This window comes from Dermochelys coriacea, chromosome 2, assembly GCF_009764565.3.
Source record: "Dermochelys coriacea isolate rDerCor1 chromosome 2, rDerCor1.pri.v4, whole genome shotgun sequence".
Lineage (NCBI taxonomy): Eukaryota > Metazoa > Chordata > Testudines > Dermochelyidae > Dermochelys > Dermochelys coriacea.
This window is the reverse complement of record NC_050069.1, coordinates 234,862,352-234,889,564: the sequence shown is the minus strand read 5'-3', so window position 1 is coordinate 234,889,564 and position 27,213 is coordinate 234,862,352. Positions and strand designations below refer to the sequence as shown.

At 41.1% G+C, this 27,213-nt stretch overlaps 1 protein-coding gene across 4 annotated transcripts in view; it reads left to right on the top strand.

Annotated features, from left to right (window-relative positions):
• PIP4K2A (phosphatidylinositol-5-phosphate 4-kinase type 2 alpha) overlaps nt 1–26,597 on the top strand; it is a 179,365-nt gene extending 152,768 nt beyond the window's left edge. For all 4 annotated transcript variants that reach the window (XM_038391963.2, XM_038391962.2, XM_038391965.2 and 1 more), the window contains 4 exons: nt 13,718–13,831; nt 21,703–21,946; nt 23,729–23,832; nt 26,291–26,597. In XM_038391963.2, coding sequence (XP_038247891.1) covers nt 13,718–13,831; nt 21,703–21,946; nt 23,729–23,832; nt 26,291–26,371 — 543 coding nt within the window. In that variant the 3' untranslated portion in view covers nt 26,372–26,597. The remainder of the gene's footprint in view (nt 1–13,717; nt 13,832–21,702; nt 21,947–23,728; nt 23,833–26,290) is intronic.
• Nucleotides 26,598–27,213: the final 616 nt, after the last annotated feature.

The window sequence follows — 27,213 nt, the reverse complement described above, 5'->3', positions numbered from 1 at the left end:
GCTCTATCTGCCAGTTCCACTGGTATTGTCCAAATCAAAAAGTCGGGGATCTGTCAGTTCCAGCACAATCAGAATTTGAACCGATGGTGGTACTGTCACTGTCTCATGCACCAGCCACACATCTTCTCTCCTCCAGTCCCTTCAGCATGAACAGGAGTTCAGATATTTATGCTACACCGGAAGACATCCTCCCTCTTCCTGAGCCTCAGTTTCCCCCATCATCAGGACTTTCTTTCACTACAGAGATTTTGACACCCCATGGGATGTTACCTGGGACAGAAGCCTAGCCCCTCTTCCATCTACCACTGGAACCTTTCCTCCATCGGAACCATCATACCACCATTGGATTCAGACCCTTTTTTCTCTTTCTAAGGAGAATCCAAACTGCCATCATCTCCGCCTCCAAGAAATGTTAGTGCACACAGGAGATCGAGCCTCTTAATACCAACTTCCACCTCAGTATTTATCTCAGGACCAATGGTACAGCATGTTTCACAGACCTCCACAACCCACTCCTGACCCCCTTTACTGACCATACTGGGAAACATGGGACCCCTGTGCCAGGTGTACAGAGCCCATGCATTCTACTAAGGAGTCACTCCATCATTTCCCTGTGAGAGAGCTGTCAGAGTTTCCTCCTGACCTCATGGAAGAGGAGGACTGTGAACTGGTTTTGCCAGTACTGACAAGATTGTCTTCATCTCCTGATGAACCAGTCACCCTGACGACCATAAACAATTTCAAGATGTATTGCTCAGGGTGCCAGAGGAACTCCAGATCTCCCTAGAGGAGATCCAGGCCCCTCAATCCTGCAGTCCACTGGGTCCAATCAAATAGCACTTCCAGTTAATGAAGCTATTCTAGAATCTGCTAGAGTGGGCTGGCATACACATGTGCCCTTACCCCCAGAGGGGCAAAGAAATGCTACTCCATTTCAGGCAAGGGAATGGAATTTCTCTTAACCCACCCTGTGATGAACTCTGGTCATCTTGGCTGTCATGAGAGAGATCTAGACAAGTCTCCTAAATCCATTCCTGACAAGGACGTTTTATTGGGAAGAAAGGTCTTCACATCTAACTGCCTTCAGTTTTGTATAGTGAATTATCAAGTGCTGTTGTCAAAATACAGCTATCTAAACTATTTCAAATTCACAGACTTTGTAGACAAGCTACCACAGCAGGACAGAGCTTACTTCCAGGCTCTTATTCAAGAGGACAAGCTGGTGCCCAGAACTACATCAATCAGTGATTGATGCATCAGATACATCATCTAAGGCAGCGGCAATGGCCACTGGGTCATGGCTACATGGGATTTCCCAAGGAGGTCCAAAATAGGAGGACTTGCCCTTCAGTGAAACCCATCTTTTCAGTGAGAAGACAGATGAGTCGTTGGGTACTTTAAAGGACTCCAGGACCACCTTCCACTCACTGGGAATATGTACACCTGTCCCAACGAGAAAATATCACAGGTAACCTTACAAACCTAGACTGGCAACTCAACTGTTTTATCACTAACAATCCTACGACCTTCCTCATAAGAGACAAAGTGTACAGAAGCATAATTTCTCTCCACCTCCCATGTCCTCAGCCCATCTCAAGCCCAACCCTTGGCTAAAAGACATTTTTAATAGAAGTTTGAGACGTGAAAACCAGTGATGGTGCCATCTCTATCCAGTCACCACATACACTTCAGGCATTGTTTACACTCTGTTTCCACAACTAAAGTGCTATATAGTGTGATGGGGTTCCCGGGGTGCAACCTGAACTGTGGGACCCTGAGCCCTCCAAAACCGACCAACCTGGGTTGCCTATCACACTGATGCTGATGTCAAGCTACAAACTTCTGGCAGGTACTTCACTTACAGCGACATCCACAGGCAGGGACACACCCAACTGAGTTACATGAATGACCTCCTAGCCTCTCATGAACCAACAATAGAGAAGCTCCAGCCAATTCACTCCAGCTCCCCAATCTTGCACCCCAGAACTGTACCAACTTACATTATTCAAGGCTCCCTTGGGCAGTGCAAGTTTATTAAGTAGATTGCCATGCCCCCAGTGTGGCGTGGACACACATTAATCTATGTAAATTGAGCTGAGATTTCCCAAGCACTTCAACCAGAACACACTGTTTTAGGTAAAATATAAAACAGATTTATTAAATACAGAAACATAGATTTTAAGTGTTTATAAATGTTAAGCATAAATGTCAGAGATAGTTACTTAAGAAAATGAAAAGTAAACATGCATTCTAAATCCTAAACTTGTAGTCTAAGTAAGAGTTGAATCAAACAATGTCTTACCCTGACAGATGGTACAGGCAGGTTACAGTTCCTCAATACCTAGGCTGGGCCTACCCTTCCCCAATTCAAAGTCTTTGTCTTCTAGACATTCTTCCAAGTATTGAGTTAGGGAAGGGAGAAGAGAGGCCAGGTAATGTCATTTCTCCTCTTATATTTTCTTCTAGCTTGCTGGAAAGATCTTTGATGTGACATAGGGATCAGGCAGTCTCCATTGCATACATGCTCTCTCTGAGGTCTCTGGGCTGGCTGCTGGGAGAGTGCATTCCCTTTAATGGCCATCAGCACATGTGTGGCTTGTCCTTTGTTGCAATTGAAAGGTTGGCTGTGGGCGTCCTCAACCTCACAAATTATTTCAGTAATACATACAGCAGTGCTTCATAATGTCATCATATAATGATAGCATATACAATACAACAGGATATTAATGTTCAACAGATCAAGACTTTTAAAATGATACCTCACAAGGCATACTTTGTATAAAACATATCATAATTATATGATGGTGCATATGTGGGTTTCAGGGTGCTATTTTGAAGTTCAGTATGCCCCACAGTGGGTATCAGATATCATCTAATCTGGCTATGTGATAAGAGTTTCTGTCCCTACTTCCTCCATAACCCCATCCCTGTCCCTCTTCAGGGACCATCTTTCTGAAGGGATTCACAGGCAGGAAGTGGAATCCATCCTCCAGTGAGAAGCAATAAAGCAAGTACCTCTGCAATACCAAGGAAAATTTTTTTATTCAAGATACTTCCTAATCCCGAAAAAGTAAGGAGATTGGAGACCTAGTCTCAATCTCTCTGCAATCCCCAACTTTTATTTGAAGGCAAAAATTTTGCATGGGGTCACTCTGGCATCAATAATCCCATCCTTGGAAAAGGACATTTGGTTTACAGCTCTCGATATGAAGCACGCTTACTTTCACGGATTCATTCACCCCTCCCACAGGCATTTTCTCAGATTCATGGCCACTTTGAATACAGGGTGCTCCCAGTCAGCCTTGCCCAGGGTCTTTACCAAGGTTCTTCTGGTAGTAGCATTTCAGGCGGAATGGCTTCACCATCTTCCCCTATCTCAACAAATGGCTTCTCATTGGAAGGACACATTAAGAAGCATACGTGTCGATTTCACTTATGCTTCAGCTATTTTCCTCTGTGTCAGTGTGAACTTGGAAAAGTCTATCCTCACTCTGATGCAGACTATAGACTTCATAGGCGCCACCCTACATTCAGTCACAACAAAAAATGACCTGATAGACCAAGTTATGCGCAACCCTCAAGCTCCAGTCAGAACTTGTCTTTCCTTCCTGGGGCACATGGCTTCATGCACTTGCATTACCCTTTCACCAGATGCCACCTTTGTTACCTTCAGGCATGGCTCTATACAGCATACTCACCAACCAAAAAAGCCTGAATACCATAGGGACAGTTCCTTCTTGAGTAACATCTCTAATATGGTGGAAGGATCCTCATCAGGTATGTATGGGCATTCCCTTCCTACCTCTGGTCTTACGGAAGATTCATCATGACAAGTCATGAATCATCCTCATCACCCCAATAGGCCCAGACAGTTTTGATTCGCAAATGTCATCTTGTCCCCCAATCAGCACCCAGTCCTTTCCCAATTATCTTGACCCAGAAAAGCAGGATGGAGCCTCCCAACCCCAAAACACTTCTGGCTTGGTTTTTGAGCCTAGAAGACTCCTGCTTTGAGGACATACAAAGCATTCTTAATAAAGCATAAAAGAGTCTACTAGGAAATGCTATTCAGCCAAATGGAAACGTTTTTCCATTTGGGCACAGCAGAAACGTACATCTCCTGAGTCAGCAGATATTGCTCTTATTTTGGACTGTCGTCTTTCTCTCAAAATGACTGGGTTCTCCCTTAGTTTTATACGCGTCCAATTGGCAGCAATCAGTGCGTACCATCCACCATCAGATGGTTATTCAATTCTCACTTGCCCGTTGACTAACAGATTCTTGAAGGGTCTAATCAGAATCTTCCCACCAAGAAAGAAGCCTACTCCTTATTGGATTTGAACCTTGTACTTTCAGCACTCACTAAGTGTTCCTTCAAACCACTAGCTGCACCCTGTCTCATCTAGTGATGAAAGTTGCATTCCTTGTGGCCAGCAGAGTAGGTCAGTTGAGAGCACTAATGAAGGATCTGCCATACACTGTATTCCATAAGGACAGTCTCTTCATGACTACATTCAAAATTCACCCCCAAGGTAGTTTCAGAATTTCCCATAAACCAATTAGTCCACTTACCAGTGTTTTTCTGAAACAGAGATTTCATTCCCTTGACATGCAAGGTGCTCTTTCCTTCTAACTGCAAAGGACAATACCAGTTGGAGAAAATCACATAGACTGCTTCTCAGTATAGCAGAATGAGTCCAAGATCGAACTATATCCTCCCAGACTATTTCTAAATGAAGCTCAGACTGTATCCGTCTCTCTTGCCAATTGTTGCATCTTTCTTCTCTTCATGGGGTAAGGGCTTATTCTACAAGATACTCCTGAGGGAATTCTGTGCCAAAAAATTATGCACACAATATTTTAAAATTCTGCAAAATTCTGCACATTTTATTTATCAATAAATAAATGTAGCTCCAGCATGGCAGTGGGGAGTGCAGGCCACTGGCTGCATTGAGGTGGGAGATCATCCTGAAGCTCCCAGCTCCCCTAGTACAGGGACTCGGCTGTGAACCTGCATCTGACCCTGACAGAGTGCAAGGACCAGGCCTGCACCAGAAAAACTCCGGGGCTCTGTGCCAGATGCACCAGGTGTGGGTGTACAGGTTCAGCCCAGCAGGATCCAAATGTGGAATGGCTTAGTGTGGGGGATCCAGGTGTGGACTGAAAGGTTTCTGTGTGGGGCAAGCTACGTGTGAGTAGCTCAATGGGAAATCTAACTGCACAGGGTCTCGTTGGGGGAGTTCTGGATACAGGGGCAATGGGACTCTGCAGGGGATCCAGGTGAAGGTGGTTGGGGCTCGGGGGGGCACAATGGGGAGTCCGGGTGCTTGGGGAATGGGGCTTGATGGAATGGGGGTCCAGGTGCAGCTGGTTGGGAATCAGGGGGGTTGGGGTCTGGGTGTGTGGGGCTCATCAGAGGGCTCCAGGTGTGGGAGGGTAGGGCTTGTCAGCATGGGGGTTTAATAGGTCTGCTTAACAGAGGAGCCCCAATTGCTGCCAAGGGGATGCCATGTGCTGCTCTCCCGCTTCCCCCCATGATTCCCCTATCCCCTTTTCTTCATTCGCCTCCCCCTGCCCTATTCCACCCCCCTTCCTTCCCCACTGCCTCATTCCACCACCCTTCGTTCCCACTGCCTCTTTCCCCCACCCTCTCTTCCCTCATTTCCCCAGCCCCACCACGGGCACTCACTGTTGCACAGAAAACAGGAAGGCTCCCAGCACACAGAAGGGGAGAACAACTGGCACTAGGACCCAGAAGGCGGCATTCAGCTGCAGGGTCAATGGAGCCAATAGGCAGTCTTCTTCAGTTGGGCAGCTCTGCGCTTGCAGAAATGAGGGGAGGCAGTTGCCTCATGTGCCCCCCTTGCCTTGCCTCTGTTTGGAGGAGACAGTCCCCCACAAAAAACTGAACCCATAGTCGCCCATGCTTCCCCCCCCCCGCACATGGCTTCCCTTTACTTCCCTGACATTTTCTGCAGGGAATCACAGAAATTTAAGGGGGCGAGGGTGTTTTCTATGGGTGCGCAGTCGCACAGAATCCCTCCAGAAGTTTACAAGAGCACAAGCAACTTCAGTGGCATCACTTCAAAAAGTGCCTGTACTTGACATTTGCAGAGCAGCTATGTGGAGTTCCATCCACATGTTCAGGAGACAGTATGCTCAGGTGCAGAATTCTTTTGCTGACACATTCTTTGGGACAATGGTCCTCCAAATGGCTCTGCTGTCATCATCCCTGCGCCCTCCTCCTCCTTGAGTACTGCTCATCAGTCACCTATATTGGAATACACTCAGGGATCAGCATGGAAGAAGAGAAAGTTACTTACCTTGTTGTAACTGGAGGCTCTTTGAGACTTATGGTCGCTATCTGTATTCTACTACCTGCCCTCTTTCCCCTCTGCTTCAGATCTTTACTGGATTTGTGGTAGAGAAGGAACTGGAGAGGTGTTTGGTCCTCTCCACCCTTTATGCCCTCGGTCAGAAACACAACGAGGGCAAGGGCACATGAGAGGACCAACAGATGCTGCTTGTGAGAATTCTCCAACTCCGGGTGCATGAAGCACATGCATATGCACCGTGGAATATAGATAGGGACTACACATATTGAAGAACCTCCAGTTATTGTAAGGTAAGTACGTTTTTTCTTCCACCCATGCAGTCACTTTCCATTAAAATTGGTGCTTATAGTCTTTTCCTCATCTCCCTAAAATATTTCTTTGTGTCACATAATTATAATTGATGTCGTGTATGCTTGTGGTAAACTGTATTTTGAAATTTCTTACGATATGGTTGCTTTTCAATTAATAGTTACCTCAAATACATAATTGTCAAGTTAAATCAGAAGGATTCAAGTGTGGTTTTTAATTTATTCCAGGTGTCCATCTCAGTTAAAAATTGATAAAACAGGGGCACTTCTATGTTCAGTCCTGCACGTTGAACTTGCAGGAAAATGTCAACCATTAGAACTCATCCTGAATTAACTTAACTGAGTATTGAAAAGTGCACTCATCCGTGCAGTGCCCATCACTGCCTCCCAACTTCCTAACCCACCTGCAACTTCCTGTCCCAGCTGCTAAAGCCCTCTTCTTAGACAGAGCAATCCAGGCAAGATCTTAAATTCAACTTTCCATATTCACAGGTGGTGGAGACAACCAATAGCCTGAAAAAAACCCAGACAAATGCCCAAATGATTCCCCTTTCCTCTGACAGGTTTCAGAGTAGCAGCCGTGTTAGTTTGTATTCGCAAAAAGAAAAGGAGTACTTGTGGCACTTTAGAGACTAACACATTTATTTGAGCATAAGCTTTCGTGAGCTATAGCTTATGCTCAAATAAATTTTTTAGTCTCTAAGGTGCTTTCCTCTATGATGATTGTTTGGTGCAGACCCTTCTGTCCAGCTGCAGAACCCATCCAAGACACGCTCCAAACCATTCAAACTATATTTAATTCTCAGCATTTCTTTTTCAGGATGCAATCTTCTGTCCTTAGTGAACACAATGTAGCAAAGCAGCCAAAAGTAACAAAGGCTGAAGTTCATTTGAATAGTTCACAAAGTCAGTAAAATTATTCACATGCCTAAGTGTGGGCAGCATGAGGCCCTATATGCATACAGCACATTGAAATCCAGTCCCCACTGGAGTGGAAGGCAACAACTAATTGTCAGACTGCACACTTAACAGCAATAAAGAGAGGGTAAAGTTTGGCCTGTTGCACCTAGGTACAAACTCTTGTTCATTCAGAAAGTACCATGGAAATGTTGTATTTTTTCTCTGATTAAATGCATAAAGGCTATATAGAAACAATTAAATGATCTCAATCATTGGGGTTTGTAAGAGGCACAAGTCATTGTTTATATCCTTAAGTATATAGCTTTTTTTTAACTCAGAAAATGTACTTTTTAGGAAATTAAACAGGAATTGCAATGAAAATGACTCGCTAGTTATCCAGGTTCTAGCATTGGCTATCTAATTCTGTTGCATATGCATATGAAAAATACTGCAATTATTAGCACAAAATTATACAAATAAGTAACTGATCTCTTTTTTTTAATTGCTCAAGTCTGAAAAGTGATTATGTAAAAAGGCACCTTCATATTTGGTATATCTTCTTCTATGTGTATTTAAAGTCATAACTTTAACTTTAATGACAAAATTTAGATTTCAGTATTTTTTCAGCCTCTTAGCATTATAGTTGACATAGCTAAAAAGAGTGTGAATTGGATTCTTTTCCCTCGTGTTCATCACAAGCAGAATTGCTTACTGTATTTCAATGTTAGACTTGTACCACTGAGCCCATAATTTGAAGAAAAAGGGGTGGCACTAGGGTACTTCAAGTCCTATTTTGGCCTACAGAGCTCTCATTATTGGTGGTGATGCAAGAGAATGAAAAATTCGGCTTAGCTCTGTTTCCACAATTCCATTTTTAAGTAATCACTCTTCCCAGTAGAAATGCACTTTGGTCCTATCCTGCAAAGTACAGAGCACCTTCAGTTCCTGGTTCCTTTGATTGGAAGTGTGGACGTACATCACTTGGCAGGATCAAGCCCTCAAGACCTAAACATGTTTGCATCTTGGTATATAAAACCTCTAATATCTGAATTAATAGATTTTATTTAAAACTTATTATCTTAAGCACTATAGATTAAATTTCCTGCATATTTGCTACTTTCATAGTTAATAGGAATCTGATATATTATGTGGTCAGCTAAGTCATTTCTCTTGAGCTTTACCTGGATATTATAAAAGGCCCTAATGTATTTTAAAATTGATAGTGTGAAAGCATATTATAAAATCAGAGACTTATGTTACATAAAAGTACAAGTGGCATTGAAATAACCTGTCATTATTTTAATAATTGTACAATTGTTTTATTACTCAGTACACAATGATTTTTGTTAAAGATCTGGGTAAGTTTTGTTAATAGCCAGAATTCACTTTTTACATTTTCTTCTGTAATTTCAGCAAATTTAATGAGCTTTCAATAAGAAATGGACCAGGAACATTAATTGTTAATTTATGCTGGTTTTATAGTAAACATTTCAGTGTGCATTAATTAAATTTGTGACTGAACTCCTTGGGGGAGAATTGTATGTCTCCTGCTCCATGGTTTTGCCCGCATTCTGCCATATTTCATGTTATAGCAGTCTTGGATGATGATCCAGCACGTTGTTCAATTTAAGAACACTTCCACTGCCGATTTGACAAAATGCAAAGAAGGTCCCAATATGAGATTTCTAAAAATAGCTACAGCAGCGACCCAAGGTTTAAAAATCTGAAGTGCCTTCCAGAATCTGAGAGGGACGAGGTGTGGAACATATCTGCCAGAAGTCTTAAAAGAGACTCCTGTAAATGTAAACAAACTTGTGTGTCTTAGCAATTGGCTGAACAAGTAGTAGGACTGGGTGGATCTGTAGACTCTAAAGTTTTACATTGTTTTATTTTTAAGTGTAGTTATGGAAAACTACATTTCTAAGTTGCACTTTCACAATAGAGATTGCACTACAGTACTTGAATGAGATGAATTGAAAAATACTATCTTTTTTTTATGGTGCAAATATTTGTAATAAAAAATAATATAAAGTGAGCACTGTACATTTTGTGTTCTGTGTTGTAATGGAAATCAATATATATAAAAATGTAGAAAACATCCAAAATATTTAAATAAATGGTATTCTATTACTGTTTAACAGCACAATTAAAACTGCGATTAATCATGACTTTTTTAATCTTGTGATTAACCGCGATTAATGTTTTTTAATCATTTGGTAGCCTTAATTTCTAAACAATGTACCTACTTAATTAATATTCCTGAAAAGGTGAAGATTAGCCAGGAAAAGCTTTTTATTGTTTTATCCTTTGCACTGAGAAACTCTGTGCCACAATGACCCACTCATGATAAAACCTTAGGTTTTTGCTGAAAATGTAATGAAGGCTTTAGAAATTCAACTTGAATTGTGGAAAGGATGAGTATGTGCCTTTTAGAAACGCATACATTTATTTGTAAAATCCACTATGCTGTTCTTGCATTCTTAAACAGAGGATTAAAATGAGAGCAAAGGCTCAGAGTGAAAATCCATTATTAATTAAATAGGAGTAGTTGTGTTCATCTGCTGTGCAGCTTTTCAAATATTTAGTTCTTTAATGATAGTAAATGTTCATTATAATGAATTATAGTATCAGTGGTTCTTTCTCTACCAAGGGTTTTTCTTCACTGGAAATATTTGAGACTTCATCAAAAATTGTCAATTATTTCACTAAAGCAAAGTTTCTCTGTAATTTTTCAAGTGAATAGAGTTTTAAATGGTCACATGAAAGGAGGAGGTGCTTTTTCCCATGTCTAAATGGTACCCACTTCAATTGCCCTTGTGCATTGGTAGAACATACATATCCCTAAATCTTTGCCTATCACTTCATACAGTATATAGGTTTTTAAATAACGGTTAAAACCCCATTCCAGTAATTAATCTGTTTTGTTTAAATTCCTAAATCTGTAATGACCCATCACTTTCACGGACATTAATTCAGTAACTTTGTTGATGGGGTAATGGTGGTTAATATTAATTTTGTATTACAACAGTACCCCATCTTGCCAAGTTCTGTACAAACCTATAGGAAGACATGGCCCAGCTAAAAAAGCTTATGGTTTAAAAATACCAAAACAGGAAATTAAGTGTTCAGGCAAGGGAAACCACATACATGGTCAATGTGACAACTGGCATGAAGTATATTTGTTCCAGGTTTATTTGAAATGCCTATAAATTGTGCTCAGCTATTCCTCTTCCTAGCCATTGTTAGGGCTTGGGGTTTGGGGGGGTGGGTTTGCTTATTTTTTAAATACCTCATTTATAGTTTTACTTGGTGTTTAATCTGTGAATTTAGTTATTTATATGGCTTTCATCACCTTAGCATCTCAGTGCTTCACAAGCATTAATGATTTTCACAGCAACCCTGTAAGGTAGGGAAATGCTGTTATTCCACATTTAAAGATGGGAACTGAGGCACAGAATGGTTAAGGAGACTTGTTCAAAGGCACGAAGGGAAGTTAGATACCCAGCTCCCACCGAAAGTCTCTGGGAGTTGGACTGTTCCCTGCACTATGTGCCTTTGAAAATCTCCCCCTAAGGCCTTGTATTGAAGGCTAAAAGGGTATGTTTTTCATTTGTGTTAGCCAATATGTCTTTAAACATGATTGAATTGGCAGTGTTGTAGTAGGGGGAGGGATGCCTAGGCTATGACATGGATAGCTAATATGCCTTCAAATGTTTTAGCCTGTATTTAAATAAGCATTCTGAGGGCTTGTCTGTCATGGTAAGCTAACTTGAGTGAAAGACACACCCCTTTTAACCCATCAGGACAAGGCCTAAATGACTCCCTCAGTATCATACCAGAAGTCTGTGGCATGGCACAGAACTGAGTTTGGTCGTAACTGTAAGGCCATCCTTCGTCTGCTTCCATAGCATTTATTTAATGTGTTAATAGTCTGTTTGTTAAAAGTGTTGTTCTAAATTAGCTATGGCTTTCTAAATATAACAGTATTCTAAAATCAGGATTATAGTGACTTCCTTCTAGCACAGAAAGGGAGTTTGGTTGCTTTATTTTTTCATTGCTTTGTCTCAAGTCTTCATCTAATTCTATATCAGTCTCCTTCCTCCAGTCTTAAACATCCCACTCACTGGATCCTTCTGGCTTTGGCAGTGTCCCTCCATCCCCATCTGCCAAGTCAGCCTACAGAGTTATGTGATAATTTCCTAGATGGAGAGCAATAAGCTTTACAGCTGCTAGTCCTGAATATTTTATCTGCTTTTTCTTCTTTTCCATCCCAAACTACTTATCCGAGCTGGCCAAGGAGATAATTGATGTATGCTGTCACATTATAGTAAACAGCAACCCACTATTTGCTTCTAAGAAACCTTCCAGATACTACCCTAACGTCTTTGGGTTAAACACCAGAGTGCGTCAGACTGAATTTTTCCTCTCTGAAATCTGGTATGGATGGATGGGAACCTATAATTCCTTCTCAAATGACTTTAAAAAAAATGGGAGGAACTCTAAGAACAAAGTTATAGGACATTTTAACAAGGCAGAAAGTAATGTATCCAAAGGCTGCCAAGTTCAAAGCTCAACTTTCGCAAAGTTCACGGTTGTTGGGATCTAAGGGTTCAGTTTGGGCCTCTCTCTATATAAAATCTTGGTTTTTTTTTTAATATTCTCTTGGTATGCAGAAAGGGGAGTCATTTTCTGTACAAGGGCAGCTATGTTATTCACACCAGGGTGAATAATACACAATCCACATGAACAAACCCAAGGAAAGGAGTTTGTTGCTATTGTGGAATCAGCATCCCATCCCCTCTTTTGTTTGGAGGCAAAAGAGTTTTTCAATATTAGAGGGATATATAAAAATATTTGTGTAGGTTAAATTTTGGGCCTGTCTGCTATGACACTGTCACTTTGAATCCTTTCCTTTTTGTGTATCGGTTGGAGGGGGGAATAGAGGAAAAGAACCTCAAGAACCTTTTCCTTCTTGGGTTTATGAAGAACAAAATATAGTGGTACATTGGAAAGTACTGTATTCAATAAGGTTTATAAGCAATGTGTTGGCATATTTTTCTTGAAGCTACAGGAAACATTCCAGTAGGCCGTTGTTAATTATTGGGGGGGGGGGTTGTTCTGTTTGCTTTTTAGGAAATTGGGGGGGTGTTCCCCCCCATTATTTACTCCCAGTAGAAAGACTTGCAGACTGGGGTAAAATCTTGGCTCTACTGAAGTTAGTCACAAAGGCTCAGATCCACAAAGGTGCTTAGGAACCTAAACGCCAGACTTAGGTGCCTAAGTTACTGTTTTAGGCACCAGTACAATCCACAAAACTCATGCTAGGCTGACTCCTAACCCTATAGATGCCTAAACTCACTCAGTGCCTAAATTTTTTCAGAAAAAGTTTTTTCTTGGTGTCTAAGCTTTAGCCTCTGGGCATGCACATTGCTGCCTCACTCCACTGTCCAAATAGCTACTTCTCATCTAAGCACTAGGGCAGACCACAAACTGGGGAAAGATAAGCAGAAGGGTGCCCAATCAACTAGTCACGCTCGCGGCTACCTGTTAGATTGTGTCCCATTCAAAATGTGACCAGAAAAGGAGATGGTGCTGCTGTTCCCACTGCCTACCTTATAATATTTAGACTAGTGCACTCACCTGGGATATGGGAGAGTTGGGTTCAGTTCCCCCCTCTGCCTGAAGGGGGAGAGAGGTTTTGAACAGGGGTCTCCCACATATATCAGGAGAGTGCTCAAACCACTTGGGTAATGGAATTCTGATGTGGGGCTCCCTCTCCCATTGAAGCTGTTCCACTGGATTGATAATAGTTCCTTTTTAGGTAAATTTACTGAGAGTGAGTTCTGTAATTAGCTAAAATTGGTGAATTGTGAAAGCAAATGAGAATTCTGTTAAATTCGTGAACAAGTGAATATGATGCGGGTGTATTTGATTACACTGAATGAAGCTTTACATATCTGCATTTGATGTGTCAGTGCTTTCAATTGTCATAGCTCACTAGTGCCCTCTTTTGGTCATTAGTGACATCTTGCATTTGGGGTGCTGTGTATATTCAGTCCTGCTGTGATCTGAGCAACCTTTTTCTATGGATCCATATTTAAGAAGCAATTTCAATGTACTCATATTTATGTTCTGGTTCTTATTAATTGGTTTTGGGTTTTGCATTTGTTTTAGGCCAAAGAGCTGCCAACATTCAAAGACAATGATTTTATTAATGATGGCCAAAAGATTTATATTGATGAAAACAACAAAAAGGTGTTCCTTGAAAAGCTCAAAAAGGATGTGGAGGTAAGAATGTAATCTGCTCAATTTTTATATAATTATACCACACTGTGCAGCAAGTCATATGTACAGCTGTGCAAAAAAAATTTGTAGTTCATAAATCATAAATGAATTAGGTAAAAATAAACTTGTCAGCACAGATTTCTTTAAATGAAACACAACCTAAGCTTTCAGGAGTGATCACTTAATAAAGTTCCCTTCTGCCATAGATGGTTGTCATACATTGCCCATGTCCTGATGATGTGCTTGTACTTAAAATGCTTTACAGGCATAATAGCACATGGAGTGAGCTAAGTATTGTTAGTTATATTTTACAGATGGAGCAACTTGAGTCACAGAGAAGTTGTGGCTTACCCAAGGCCATACATTGAGTCAACGGCAGAGAACACAGGTCTCCCAACTCCCATTCCTGTGCTTATTCCCTGCTATTCTATTTATCTGTCAATCATGTAGTTTTATACCATTCTAATTACAGTAGTACGAGTACCTTAGGTATTTGTATACACTTCCTTTCATTATTCTAATACTGTGTGCTTCTGTTATATTGAACACATAGTCAACATTCAATACAAAAATACTGTTTTGTGCTATTTTTTAATCCTAATTCTTAAAATACTGATTTTGCTCGGAATAAAATAATTTTATCATAGCTATCTATTCAGCAAATAAAGTTGAGATATTTCCCCATCTTTAGAATAGAACTGATAACTCAGGCTTAACAGGGCCTTCAGCTTTTTATATTGACCTTTTTTTGAACATTGACGTAATTGTCTGATAAACACAAATCCCAGAGCTGTGCTAATATCAGTTAAAAGCTGTTGCAAAGCAGCACAGAATATTTTGTGTGTAACATTTACAGAATGGTCTGGAGGTTAATTTCTCATCAGTGGGGTGGTAGATTTTGATATAATTCATACACATGCATATAGTCATGTGTATATATAATTTTTTATAAAATATATTAATCCAAAGGATTTGTCCTCCAATTTTTAGCATCTTTAGGATAGGTCAAATTTTAGACTTAAATTCTTGAGCCTTTCTTTAAGAATGTAACATTTTCACTGACTAAATTTTTTACATTAAATGGACTGCACTCAAGATGTAAAGAAATGCAATGAATACAGTAGCTGTTTTATCTCCAAAATATAGATTGAGTGTGGTCTGCTACATAGCTTTCATTTACTATATTTTAAATATGATGGCAGACTTTAGAAGGTCAGTCTTGGTCATATTCTGAGTGACTTTTATAGTGTTTACACAGTTTTGAAATCCATACAGAAGGATCATTAAATTTGTATGCCGACAACTATGGTGAAGTGACTTGACATCTGATCCCAATAATGGGAGAACAAAATTTAACCTTATTTTTCTTTTATCAGTTACCCTGTTCCTATTTAGATAGGCAGTTCTGCTTAATTGCTCAAAAAAGTGAGTGCAATTTCTACCCAATGCATATAAACTCAAGTTTGAGAATATATTTTAAACAAATGAATAACATATAATAAAATGTTATTCCACAATATTTACAGTTAAATACACAAAGTGTAACAGTCTTCAGGCTGTACAGTTCAGCTTTCCCCCATTCTCAGTGAGTACTGACCTCACTTCTCTGTAACTATGGGTTTACATCCCACCTCCCCTTAATTTCCAATCTCCTTGAGCCAGCTGTCTGTTACCATTGTACTGATGTCCTCTAATCAAGCTCCCTATTAAATTCCCACCTATCTTGCTTCTCACTCTACTGAAACTCTCCCCACAAAAGACACTAAGGAACTCTTTTTCCCTTAAAAGTATGAGGATCTCTTCTCCATGCTGAGTTTCTTCAAAATCTGCTGCCTTTTTATACTTCTTATTGAGACCCTCTGTGAGTGTCCATTACAACTGTCCTTTCCTGATTCTACTGTTACTTTCCTGGTTGCTCTTTCAGCCTGACCATCAATAGCTCAATCCTTTTTCTTTGTTGGGGTTTCTCAAAGATCCCTCCTCCTGCAACTGACTTCATCCACTCCTGTGGTATCTCATCACCTCTGTGTTAACACTCAAGTCAACCTCTCCATCCTTGACTTCTCCCCCTCTCTCCAGGCTCACATCTCTTCCTGTTGCTAGCATCACCTCATGGATGTTCTGTCACTTCCTTAAACTTCCCCCTAGTTCTTCCTCCTGCTCCCTTTTTTCAGCAACATTGACAACTTTATCCTCCTCCCTGTCACTTGAGCATGCAATCATGGTATTATCTTTGATTCCTCCTTTTCCTTATCTCTTCACAACCAGGATCTTGACAAATCTTGTCATTTCTCCCTTCTCAATGTTTCTGTAGGTCTTCATGAGAGGGATCCCTGAAGAGGGGCATGAAAGGGTGCTGGTAGATAAGGAGCTGAACTGGATGGAATAGCCAATGGAAATTACTTCTAGGATCCATCTGTCTGAGGTGATGAGCTCCCAGGAAGGCAGGAAATGGGAGAGATGATTTTACAGCTCAGAAGTTCCAACCTTTTAGCTCCTTATCAGATGGTGTTGAATGGGACTGACGTTACCTGTTCTGTTCAAAACAGCCTCCACTATCAGAGAGTTGGGAATAGGGTGGGAGGAAAAAAATACCGAGCTTCTGGAGGTGGGGGGGGTTGGCTCATTTACACAAATGTGGGACAGTGGTTGGAGTTTGCCACGTTGTGTGTGTTGGAGTAAGCAAAGAGTCATTGATAGGCAAGGCAATCTTGCCCCGAGGAAGTGAATGAAGGATATTCAACAAGGTGTGTTGTGTTCCCTGAATCTCCTCTAAAGGGACTTGTAAGGTGTCCGTTACCCTTTTTATGAGTTCTTGAAAGGCCTTGAAGTAATCGGGATAGAATGGCAGGGGAGGGATGACAGCCTTGTCTGTTGATGAGATTTTTTTGGGGAGGTGGAGTTTTTTCCTCTTCCACTAGTTTCTGCTCCGGAGGATGTATCCATGGGGCAAGATCTATGGGTGTTGGTTGATGTTCCTGACATGAATGACCTCTTTCGGGATGGCTCCCTGTAGAAAGTGATTCCAGTAAGCCTGTGGTTTTGAACCTTTTTTGATTTGCAGACCCCTAAAAAATTTTGAATGGAGGTGCACACTCCTTTGGAATCTCACACATAGTCTGCAGACCTTGAAGGGTTCACAAACCACAAATTGAAAACCACTGTTTTATGGAAATGACAGTCTTTTGTGGACCCTTTAGACATAGTCTGACCACAGGTTGAACACCATTGCAGCAAGCCCATTCTGGTGGGGCAGAAGGGAATGGTGCAAGATTGTCCTTGCCATGGTATCAGGGCATACTTCCTGCTATGAGCTCTTCTTCGGTATGAATTTCCAGGGAGGGAGGTTGGAAGGTGGAGGAACCAAGTACAAATACCTCTGAGTCAGATGAGGCGTCATCCCCTATACCCTTGGGGCAAAGGTGAGTATGTATTGGTGGTTCGGTCAGTACCTAACCCTGGGAGGAGACCTGCAGTTGAATGGTACTGAGGTTAGAAAGGGAGGCTGGTGAAGCCATGTTGGAGAAAGTCATTACAGTAACAGCTGGAGGTATCTCTTGGAGTCCTCAAAAAGTCTGCAGGGGGACTGTGTTGGTACTGAAGAGTGAGTCACTGTTGAAGAAATGGACAGTAGGTTTCATGAAGTTGGGTCAGTATCAGCAGGGAGTACTTCTCATTACCTTTTCATAATGGTGATTTGGGTCTTTGAGGATTTGGAGGTTCTCATGAGATAGGAGCCTGGATGCAGTAAAATATTAGGTGGTCCCAGAGACTGCACCTAAATAGGTACAGTATGTTTTTTGCTTCTGACTATGGAAGTTGGTACCAATAAGGACTTTGCCTGGGGTTCTGGCTTTTGGAGGTACTAAGTCAGGTGCCGATGTCAGTGTTGTGCTAGATGGCTTTTTGGTACGTGATGTGGTGGTCTTAGTCGGATACTGTGGTCATAGTACCAGAGGGATGGGAGCCTCAGCTTCATATTGGGTCATGATCTCCTGAGACCCAGATCAAGGAGATGTCTTTTCGTTTCTTGTCTTTTCTTGTTTTGGAGAATGAAGTATTTTCTTCTTGGAAGGTCTGGGGAATATCCCTGAGCCTCCAGGATCTTTGCTCACTGCAGAAGAAGAGGTGATCGGTAGACCCGCTGTACCGGGAGGAGACTTGGACCCTTTGGAGCTCAGAGAGTGCTCCATGAGTAGGAGTTCAAGTCTGTCCTCCCTCAGTTTTTCAGATCTGTTTTTAAATCCTAAACATATTTTACATTTAAAGGGAATATGGGTTTCTCCCAAACAGCAGAGGCAGCTTGAATGTCCGTGGCCAAGGGGAAAGGATCTATGGCAGGTCTGGCAAGGATTGAAGCCCAGGATGTAGGGCATAACCTGCATTTGAGGCCAGGAATGTGGCCCGGGGGGGCCAAGAATCCAAAATGGGCAAACAAGAAAAGAGGGCAGAAAACTTGCTCAAAGCATGAACTCGTGCTAATAAAAATAATATATATATATATATAAAACGAAGAACAAACTAAAAGAAAAAAGGTACAAGAAAGTAAGATGTAGCAAGCTGCATGGCTCAGCTAACAGATGCTGTGATGTGCCATCTCAAGCCACAGGCAGTTGAGAGGGAGCTGGAGTCATGGTGGGTCTGCCTCTATCAAGATATCCTCATATCTTCCTGTATGGCAGGTGTCTTTGTTCTCCTTCAATTTTTTCCTCAAGTCTATTTTTTTCACCTTACTTTCCACTGTTGACTTCCTCTTCCATGCACCGTATGCCTCTCGTTCTCCATCTCTACTGAAAAATACGAAAACTAGTATGTTAATGTTTCATTGAGATTGTGAGCCACTCAGGTCGCTGGTCATGAAGAGAATGTGACCTGGTTCTAGTCCTACACTATGTAGAATTAGCAAACTGTAGGTCCAAAAGCTACATTGTCCACTTTCAGTGGCACAGCATTTAACACATTTCTCTCTGTGTGATTCTTGAATTGTGCCTGAAGTCCAAAGGGAAAGGAATGTTGTGATCAGGCCTTAATGAACTATCCTATGAAACAAAAGTACAGCTTATAACATGGTATTTGTAAAAAGAAAAGGAGAACTTGTGGCACCTTAGAGACTAACAAATTTATTTGAGCATAAGCTTTCGTGAGCTATAGCTCACTTCATCGGATGCATGCAGTGGAAAATACAGTGAGGAGATTTATATACATAGAGAACATGAAACAATGGGTGATCAGGTAAGGTGAACTATTACCAGCAGGAAAGCGGGGGGGGGAAAAACCTTTTGTAGTGATAATCTAGGTGGGCCATTTCCAGCAATTGACAAGAACGTGTGAGGAACCGCAAATGCGGTTGTATCGTAGAGCTTGGCTGTAGACAATGGATCATGTGGTGTGGTCTGGATGAAAGCTGGAGGCGTGTAGGTAGGAATAGCGGTCAGTAGGTTTCCGGTATAGGGTGGTGTTTATGTGACCATCGCTTATTAGCACCGTAGTGTCCAGGAAGTGGATCTCTTGTGTGGACTGGTCCAGGCTGAGGTTGATGGTGGGATGGAAATTGTTGCAATCATGGTGGAATTCCTAAAGGGCTTCTTTTCCACGGGTCCAGATGATGAAGATGTCATCAATGTAGCGCAAGTAGAGTAAGGGCATTGGGGACAAGAGCTGAGGAAGCGTTGTTCTAAGTCAGCCATAAAAATGTTGGCATACTGTGGGGCCATGCGGGTACCCATAGCAGTGCCGCTGATTTGAAGGTATACATTGTCCCCAAATGTGAAATAGTTATGGGTGAGGACAAAGTCACAAAGTTCAGCCACCAGGTTAGCTGTGACATTATCGGGGATACTGTTCCTGACGGCTAATAAGCAATGGTCACATAAACACCATCCTATACCGGAAACCTACTGACCTCTATTCCTATCTACATGCCTCCAGCTTTCATTCAGACCACACCACATGATCCATTGTCTACAGCCAAGCTCTATGATACAACCGCATTTGCTCCAACCCCTCAGACAGAGACAAACACCTACGAGATCTCTATCAAGCATTCTTACAACTACAATACCCACCTGAAGTGAAGAAACAGATTGACAGAGCCAGAAGAGTACCCAGAAGTGACCTACTACAGGACAGGCTCAACAAAGAAAATAACAGAACGCCACTAGCCATCACCTTCAGCCCCCAACTAAAACCTCTCCAACACATCATCAGGGATCTACAACCTATCCTGAAAGATGACCCATCACTCTCACAGATCTTGGGAGACAGGCCAGTCCTTGCTTACAGACAGCCCCCCAACCTGAAGCATATACTCACCAGCAACCACACAACAGAACCACTAACCCAGGAACCTATCCTTGCAACAAAGCCCATTGCCAACTGTGTCCACATATCTATTCAGGGGACAGCATCATAGGGCCTAATCACATCAGCCACACTATCAAAGCCTCATTCACCTGCGCATCTACCAATGTGATATATGCCATCATGTGCCAGCAATGCCCCTCTGCCATGTACATTGGTCAAACTGGACAGTCTCTGCATAAAAGAATAAATGGACACAAATCAGATGTCAAGAATTATAACATTAAAAAACCAGTTGGAGAACACTTCAATCTCTCCGGTCACTCGATTACAGACCTAAAAGTTGCAATTCTTCAACAAAAAAAACTTCAAAAACAGACTCCGAGAGACTGCTGAATTGGAATTAATTTGCAAACTGGATACAATTAACTTAGGTTTGAATAGAGACTGGGAGTGGATGGATCATTACACAAAGTAAACTATTTCCCCATGTTTATTCCCCCCTCCACCCCCCACTGTTCCTCAGACGTTCTTGTCAACTGCTGGAAATGGCCCACCTTGATTATCACTACAAAAGCCCTCCCCCCGGTAATTGCTCACCTTAAGTAATCACTCTCGTTAGAGTGTATGGTAACACCCATTGTTTCATGTTCTCTATGTATATAAATCTCCCCACTGTATTTTCCACTGAATGCATCCGATGAAGAGAGCTGTAGCTCATGAAAGCTTATGCTCAAATAAATTTTAGTCTCTAAGGTGCCACAAGTACACCTTTTCTTTTTGTGAATACAGACTAACACGGCTGCTACTCTGAAACATGGTATTATGTAGAACTCTGGACAGGAGAGACAAATGACTAGCTAACAGTGAGACTGATCCTTCACAAGAGGGAAAAGGTGAAGGAAAAATAAAAGGAAAATAACTTTGATCATTACTAAAACAGGGTGATACAACAGGCTATGCTTGACCTCTGGGCTTTTACATTTCATGTTTATTAATTACAGTATCGCACTGCTAGCCTCTTCAACCAGATAAATACACACATTTTGCTTCAAATGTTATCGAAAATGTTTTTAAAAGATTGCCGCTCCAGTGGGATGAAAAGAAACCTAACCCTCATTTGTATATGTGGCTATGTATGTGAATTGTGGGTGCTTATTAGAGTGACTACAGAAAAGCATGATACAGGCATTGTGCAAGGTGCCCAGAACGACTCTGCTTGTGCATCTTACTGTTGATCTACAGCCTCTGTGTCCCTGACCTCCCTGGAGCCCTCAGTGCTAATGATGTTATAATGTGTAATAATGAGTTTCAGATAGCAAAATAATAAAATACATTTAAAATGGACATTTTTGTCTACTCCCACTGCCTCTTCCCACACTTCAGGTTGTTCCCTCTGTACCTGGCACAACAATCCTGAAGATATCCCTTATTTTAAATCCAGTCTTAACACCCATTCCTCTATTAGAGATATTTGCTCTTCTTTGTAGACATTCATCTTTACATACTTTCCTATGTTCACAGTCAGATCTGACTTTGCTGTAATATTGACATTGCTTATTATCACCTTCTAGTTCCTTGCTCAGTTAAAACTCATGGACTACAGCTTGTTGCTTGGAATTCATGATGTTGAGAGAGCTGAACAGGAAGAGATAGAGTGTGAGGAAAATGATGGAGAAGATGAAGGAGAAAGTGATGGGACCCACCCTGTTGGAACGCCTCCAGACAGTCCAGGAAATACACTGAACAGCTCACAGCCTTTGGCTCCAGGGGAATTTGATCCAGCCATTGATGTTTATGGAATAAAATGCCATGAAAGTAAGCAGTATTGCTGTGAATATTTTTTATGTATGAGATGTTTTTATTCTTGCATCAAATCTCAAGCCTTCATAACCACATAAAGGCAAAATTATACTGCACAATATAATCCAGTCTGTAAAAAAGGAAATTAGTTCATTTTTGGTGCAACAGAAAGTTGAAGGCACCTATATTGCTTGGCTATGATATTTAATATTTATTTCTTGGCTATTGTAATGTCTGGAAACACAGTAAAGCAGTTTATGTACAGCCCAAGCAGCTAATGTACTTGCTCAGCTGTTTACACTGCTGCATTCTGTGTGTCTAAGAATCCAGGAGAAAAGCTCCTTTGTGAGGAGGGGTGGAAATCTATTTGCTGTACATAACTCTTTTTTACTGTACTAAACCAGTACTGTTAGCAGTGGTTCAGAAAAAGGAGCAAATCACTGCTTTGACCTATATCTCAGACTTCATTACTTCTAAAAAATATTTGTAGACTTTGAGCCCAGTTTTGTACAATTTATAAGAAAATCTCATCCAGAAGACTGTTTTGCATAAGAAGCAAGTGAGCTTTAGGGTAGTCCATAGCACTGAGCAAGCATGCTTTCTATTTAAAATTACCATGGATTGTTCAAGGCAGACAAAGTATCTGCTTTCCATCAAGTCCCTGCTTTGTAAACATATTGGTAAATCCATTTTTCTGCCATTCATAAATGAAATTTGATCTTAATTGTTGAAACACCAGCAATGTCCACAAAATATATACTGTATATACACCTCTATCCCGATATAACTTGGTCCAGGGGAGCCAAAAAATCTTACCGTGTTATAGGTGAAACTGTGTTATATTGAACTTGCTTTGGTCCCTCTGCTCCTTGTCCCCTGATCGCTCCCTGCAGAGACCCCTGTCCCTAATCACACCCAGGACCCCACCCCTACCCAATCCCTGTCCCCTGATTGCCCTGACCCCTATCCACACCCCTACCCTCTGACAGGCACTCACCAACAACGGCAGGAAGCAGAGCAACGTGGCCCCAGCCCGCTCCACTCCGCCAGCACCCAGCCGCAGCGCTCCGCTTCCCGCCGCCGGTGCGTGCAGGGAGGTTGGGAAAAGGACGCCCCCCGCACTCACTGGTGGCGGGAAGCAGAGCGCCGCGGCTGAGAGCTGGCGGAGTGGAGTGGGCTGGGGCCATGTAGCTACGCTTCGGCTGCTGCCGGTGAGTGCAGGGGGGAAATCCCTTCCCCCCAGGTCCCCTCCTCCGAGCTACATGGCTGGGACTGGGGTGAGGGTAAGCGGAGCAGGCTGTTCCTGGTCCCCCGCTAATCACCCAAGCCACTCTGGGCCTGTGGGCCACCCAAAAGTGCCCCTCCCCCACAGATCCTGCCTCCCAGACCCTGCCCGGGGAGAGGCCTACTTTACTGCGTTTTGTACGAACCCATGTTCTATCAGGTCGCATTATATCAGGGTAGAGGTGTATTTGGCCATTTTTCCATATTTATATCTCAGAAATAATTGTGGATGAAATGAAAATACATGTTGGTTTTAACAAGGAATATTAGCTTCTGTCTACTAGTGTTGCACTTTGCATTATCTTTTATTTCATATGTATGAATGCAGCTAAACTAGAAATAAAAAGGGCCTGAGCCTACACTCTTTAAACATTTAAAGCTCTGACTGAGCTCTCTCCCTTTCCTGGAGATTGACTTCATTTTAGTCACATGTCAAAAGAACAATCTTGATTAAAAAAAAAAAAAAAACTCTTGTAAAGTCATTCTGACTGCAATACGTTTGTCATTCTGCAGATGCACCTAGGAAGGAGGTATACTTTATGGCCATTATTGACATTCTTACTCATTATGATGCAAAAAAGAAAGCTGCCCACGCTGCAAAAACTGTTAAACATGGTGTAAGTATCTGTTTTTCTCTAATTCCATTGCTGCTTCTGAATATTTGCTATTTAATGCCTACCTGTAGCATAGTTTTGGGGATTTATGGAAGGATGCAACATAAGTCAAGTTTTCTTTTTAATTTTGTTAATTAAATCTTTAAATAACTGTGATACAAAACTAGAAAGTGATTGTTGCATGTTAAATATTAACTGTGAAGATACCTCCCCCCCCACACCTGTAGTGTTCATTATTGGTGAATACTATAATGCTACATCATCATTATATCATTTCTAGGTATTGTATTTGTGAGACTTTTTTTAAATGGGATTTATAGCAATAAACAACTGAATATATCCATTTCAGAATGTGGCAGGTATTTATCACAGTGGCTTTGGTTGTAGGCTAGAGTATCCTCTCAAAGTCCCACAAAGTGAAAACTCTTTTTCACCCTGTGATTGTATGAGGAAAGAATCTTAAAAATACTATGCCAGATGCAGATAAATACATAATTTATAGTGTACTGAATTATTTTTCAAAATAGCCAACACTTAAAACTTTGTAACCAAGTTAAAGAGCAAATCTCGGGAGCTCAATAGCCTCTTACTATTGCAAATGATCCATAGCGCAAGGCACATCTTGAACAAAAAATAGCTGAACCCTTTAATATTTTGTTGATTTGATCAGTGGTTTTACCTAGAAGTCATTCATCTTTTTTTTTTTTTTTTAATGTTTCAATATAAAGAGAACTCTGAGTGCGGAAGTCTTCATTTAGGCCTTGATCCTACAAACAGATCTGTATGGAAGACCCTTATGCTCATATGCAGCACCACAGAAGTCGCTTATGGATTAGATTGAATGATAAAGAATGTAATGACTATGTTGTGCATTTGTTGGCCCAATCTGCTGAGAGTTTACTCCAAAATATATAATATGATTTACTTTGTAAGGCTTTTAGTAAAATACAGTTTGGGGAGGAAAAAAGAGCATCAAAACTCAAATGTATTGCTTTACTACCTTAAAATCCCTTGTCTGAAGGATATGTGGTGTTGTAAATACAGACAAGGCAATATGACTATCGCTATTTGACTATAAAGGTAGTTAAGCTCTGGAATAAGCTTTCAAGGGAGGTTGTGGAATCCCCACCACGGGAAGATTTTAAAAAAAGGTTGGACAAACTCCTGTGAAGGATAGTCTGTTTACTTGGTCCTGCCACAGCACAGGGAGCTGGACTTTGATGACTTCCCAAGGTCCCTTCCAGCTCTACATCTCTATGATTCTGTCATTGTTCTGACCACCATTTTAGGTCTTGATCCTGTAAACATGAGTAACTTTGTCCAGCTGAGCGATCCCGTACTCAGTGAGACTGCTCATGTGTGTAAAAATGCACAAGTACAGTAAGTATTTGCCATTTCGGGCCCTTAGCTATCCTTTTTATAAAAAACAAAAACTGGAGAACATCATTGTTGATAGTATCAATTGCTTTAGAATTCTCAGCAATAAATCCCAGTTATGAATTTATAAAGATCATTTCTGTCGTACACTATAAACGCATCTGAAAGTGGAGGCAGCCTTTGTACAGTCATCAGCTGATGATTACTAACAAGATTTAAATTGAATCATCTTTTAAAATACCCACTCACTTCTCTCTGAAATATTTTATCTACTATCGTTGCAAGCAATGCCTAGGATTACAAAAACCGAAAGAGATTACGAAATGTATTTTTCTCTTTTGGAAGGTGGTTTTTTTTTACTTTCTTCATTGGACAACAGTTAATGTATATTCAATTTCACTGCTCAAGTCCTGATCCAACTTTTATTGAAGTCAATGGGACTCTTTCCATTCACTGCCTCAAGTTTTCCCCATCTATGGCAAGGGCTTTGAAAACCTGAGATGAAAACTACTGTGGGTGAAATCTTGGTCCCATTGAAGTCAATGGGAGTTTTGCCATTTACTTCAATTTAGTCAGGATTTAAGCTTATATAGAAGTGCAAAATTATTAGTTATTGTTATCACCCAATCCAAAAATAGTCTGATTTGCCTTTTCAAGATAAAAAACCCTATCAGATTGCCATATATTAACAAACAGTGATTACTAGATGTCAGTTCTAATTTGGAGTCATCTTCCATCTGAAGGTACCTGTTCGAAGAAAAACTGATGATTCTGTCTGTATCATGGTAATTAAGTTCTAGAAATTACAAGGGAGTTAAAGGTTTCAGAGGGGTTGTTAGGGTAGAGAGAATGTTACATTTTTAAAAGGAGGAGACTGCTCCTGTCGTTATGCCAGTGAGTACAGTTACTCCGGTGTCAAACCACATGGGATTCTGCATGGGAGTTACTACCTTTGTCTGCTATCCTGTTTGCAGGATCGGGCTCTGGGACTGAAAATGGCAAGGGAGTTTTAAGGAATGGTTTTCATACAAAAATATTCAATTAAAACTGCTTTTCCTCCCCTTTTTACTTTTCCCCTGTATAGGCGGGTGCAGAGATTTCAACCGTTAACCCTGAACAGTATTCAAAGCGCTTCTTGGACTTTATTGCCAACATCTTGACGTAACCTATCATGTGACAGAGGACAGACACAAGACCTGGGGACCGCATCGGTGGCTACAAGTGTAGGGAAAAGAAAGGAACTCAGAGAAGTGCTCATCTTGCAGAAAGCAACCCCCTTGTTTACATCTGCTGGCAAAGATGAATAATTTGGGGTGGAATACTTGCTTTAACAGCTGCCTGATATTCCCAGCATAGTTCTAGCTATTTCTGACTTTTTTTGTGTGTGCAAAATATATGTGTATATATATATATATATATATATATATATATATATATATATATATATATATATATATTAATATTAATTAATTGAAAAGATCAGCTTTACTCAGAGTGCATTGCAATGGCAACACTCTGATGCTACTAGCTGAAATGGAATGAATGAGCAGAGGTGTGAGGGTGGGAGAGGAGTAAATGCACGTTAAATCTACAATATTGGTATCAAATTGTAAACTGTGGATCAGTTTATTTTTTGAATGAAAGGATGCAAGACAGTATTCATGATGATGATAATAATAATTAAAAAAAAAAAAACCTTTACTGCGAATGTTACACTTATACCCTGCACGCTGGCACTCCTTAAAAATAGCAGCAACATTAAACCCTTGGTGCTGGAAGCTTTTCTGTTAGCTCTGTTGCTTTTTTTTTTTCCCCCCCCAATCCACACATTGCATTAGGAAGTCCAGACTCCCAAGAGTCCAAGAGCTAATGTCTCTTGTTTTACAAAGAGCTAATGCCATATTCATGCTGCATATTATGTTTTTGCTATAGTGAATTTGTCTGGAGGAAAACCTGTTTCACTTTTATTACCTGAATTTTTTTTCATTGTTATACTGTTACATTCTT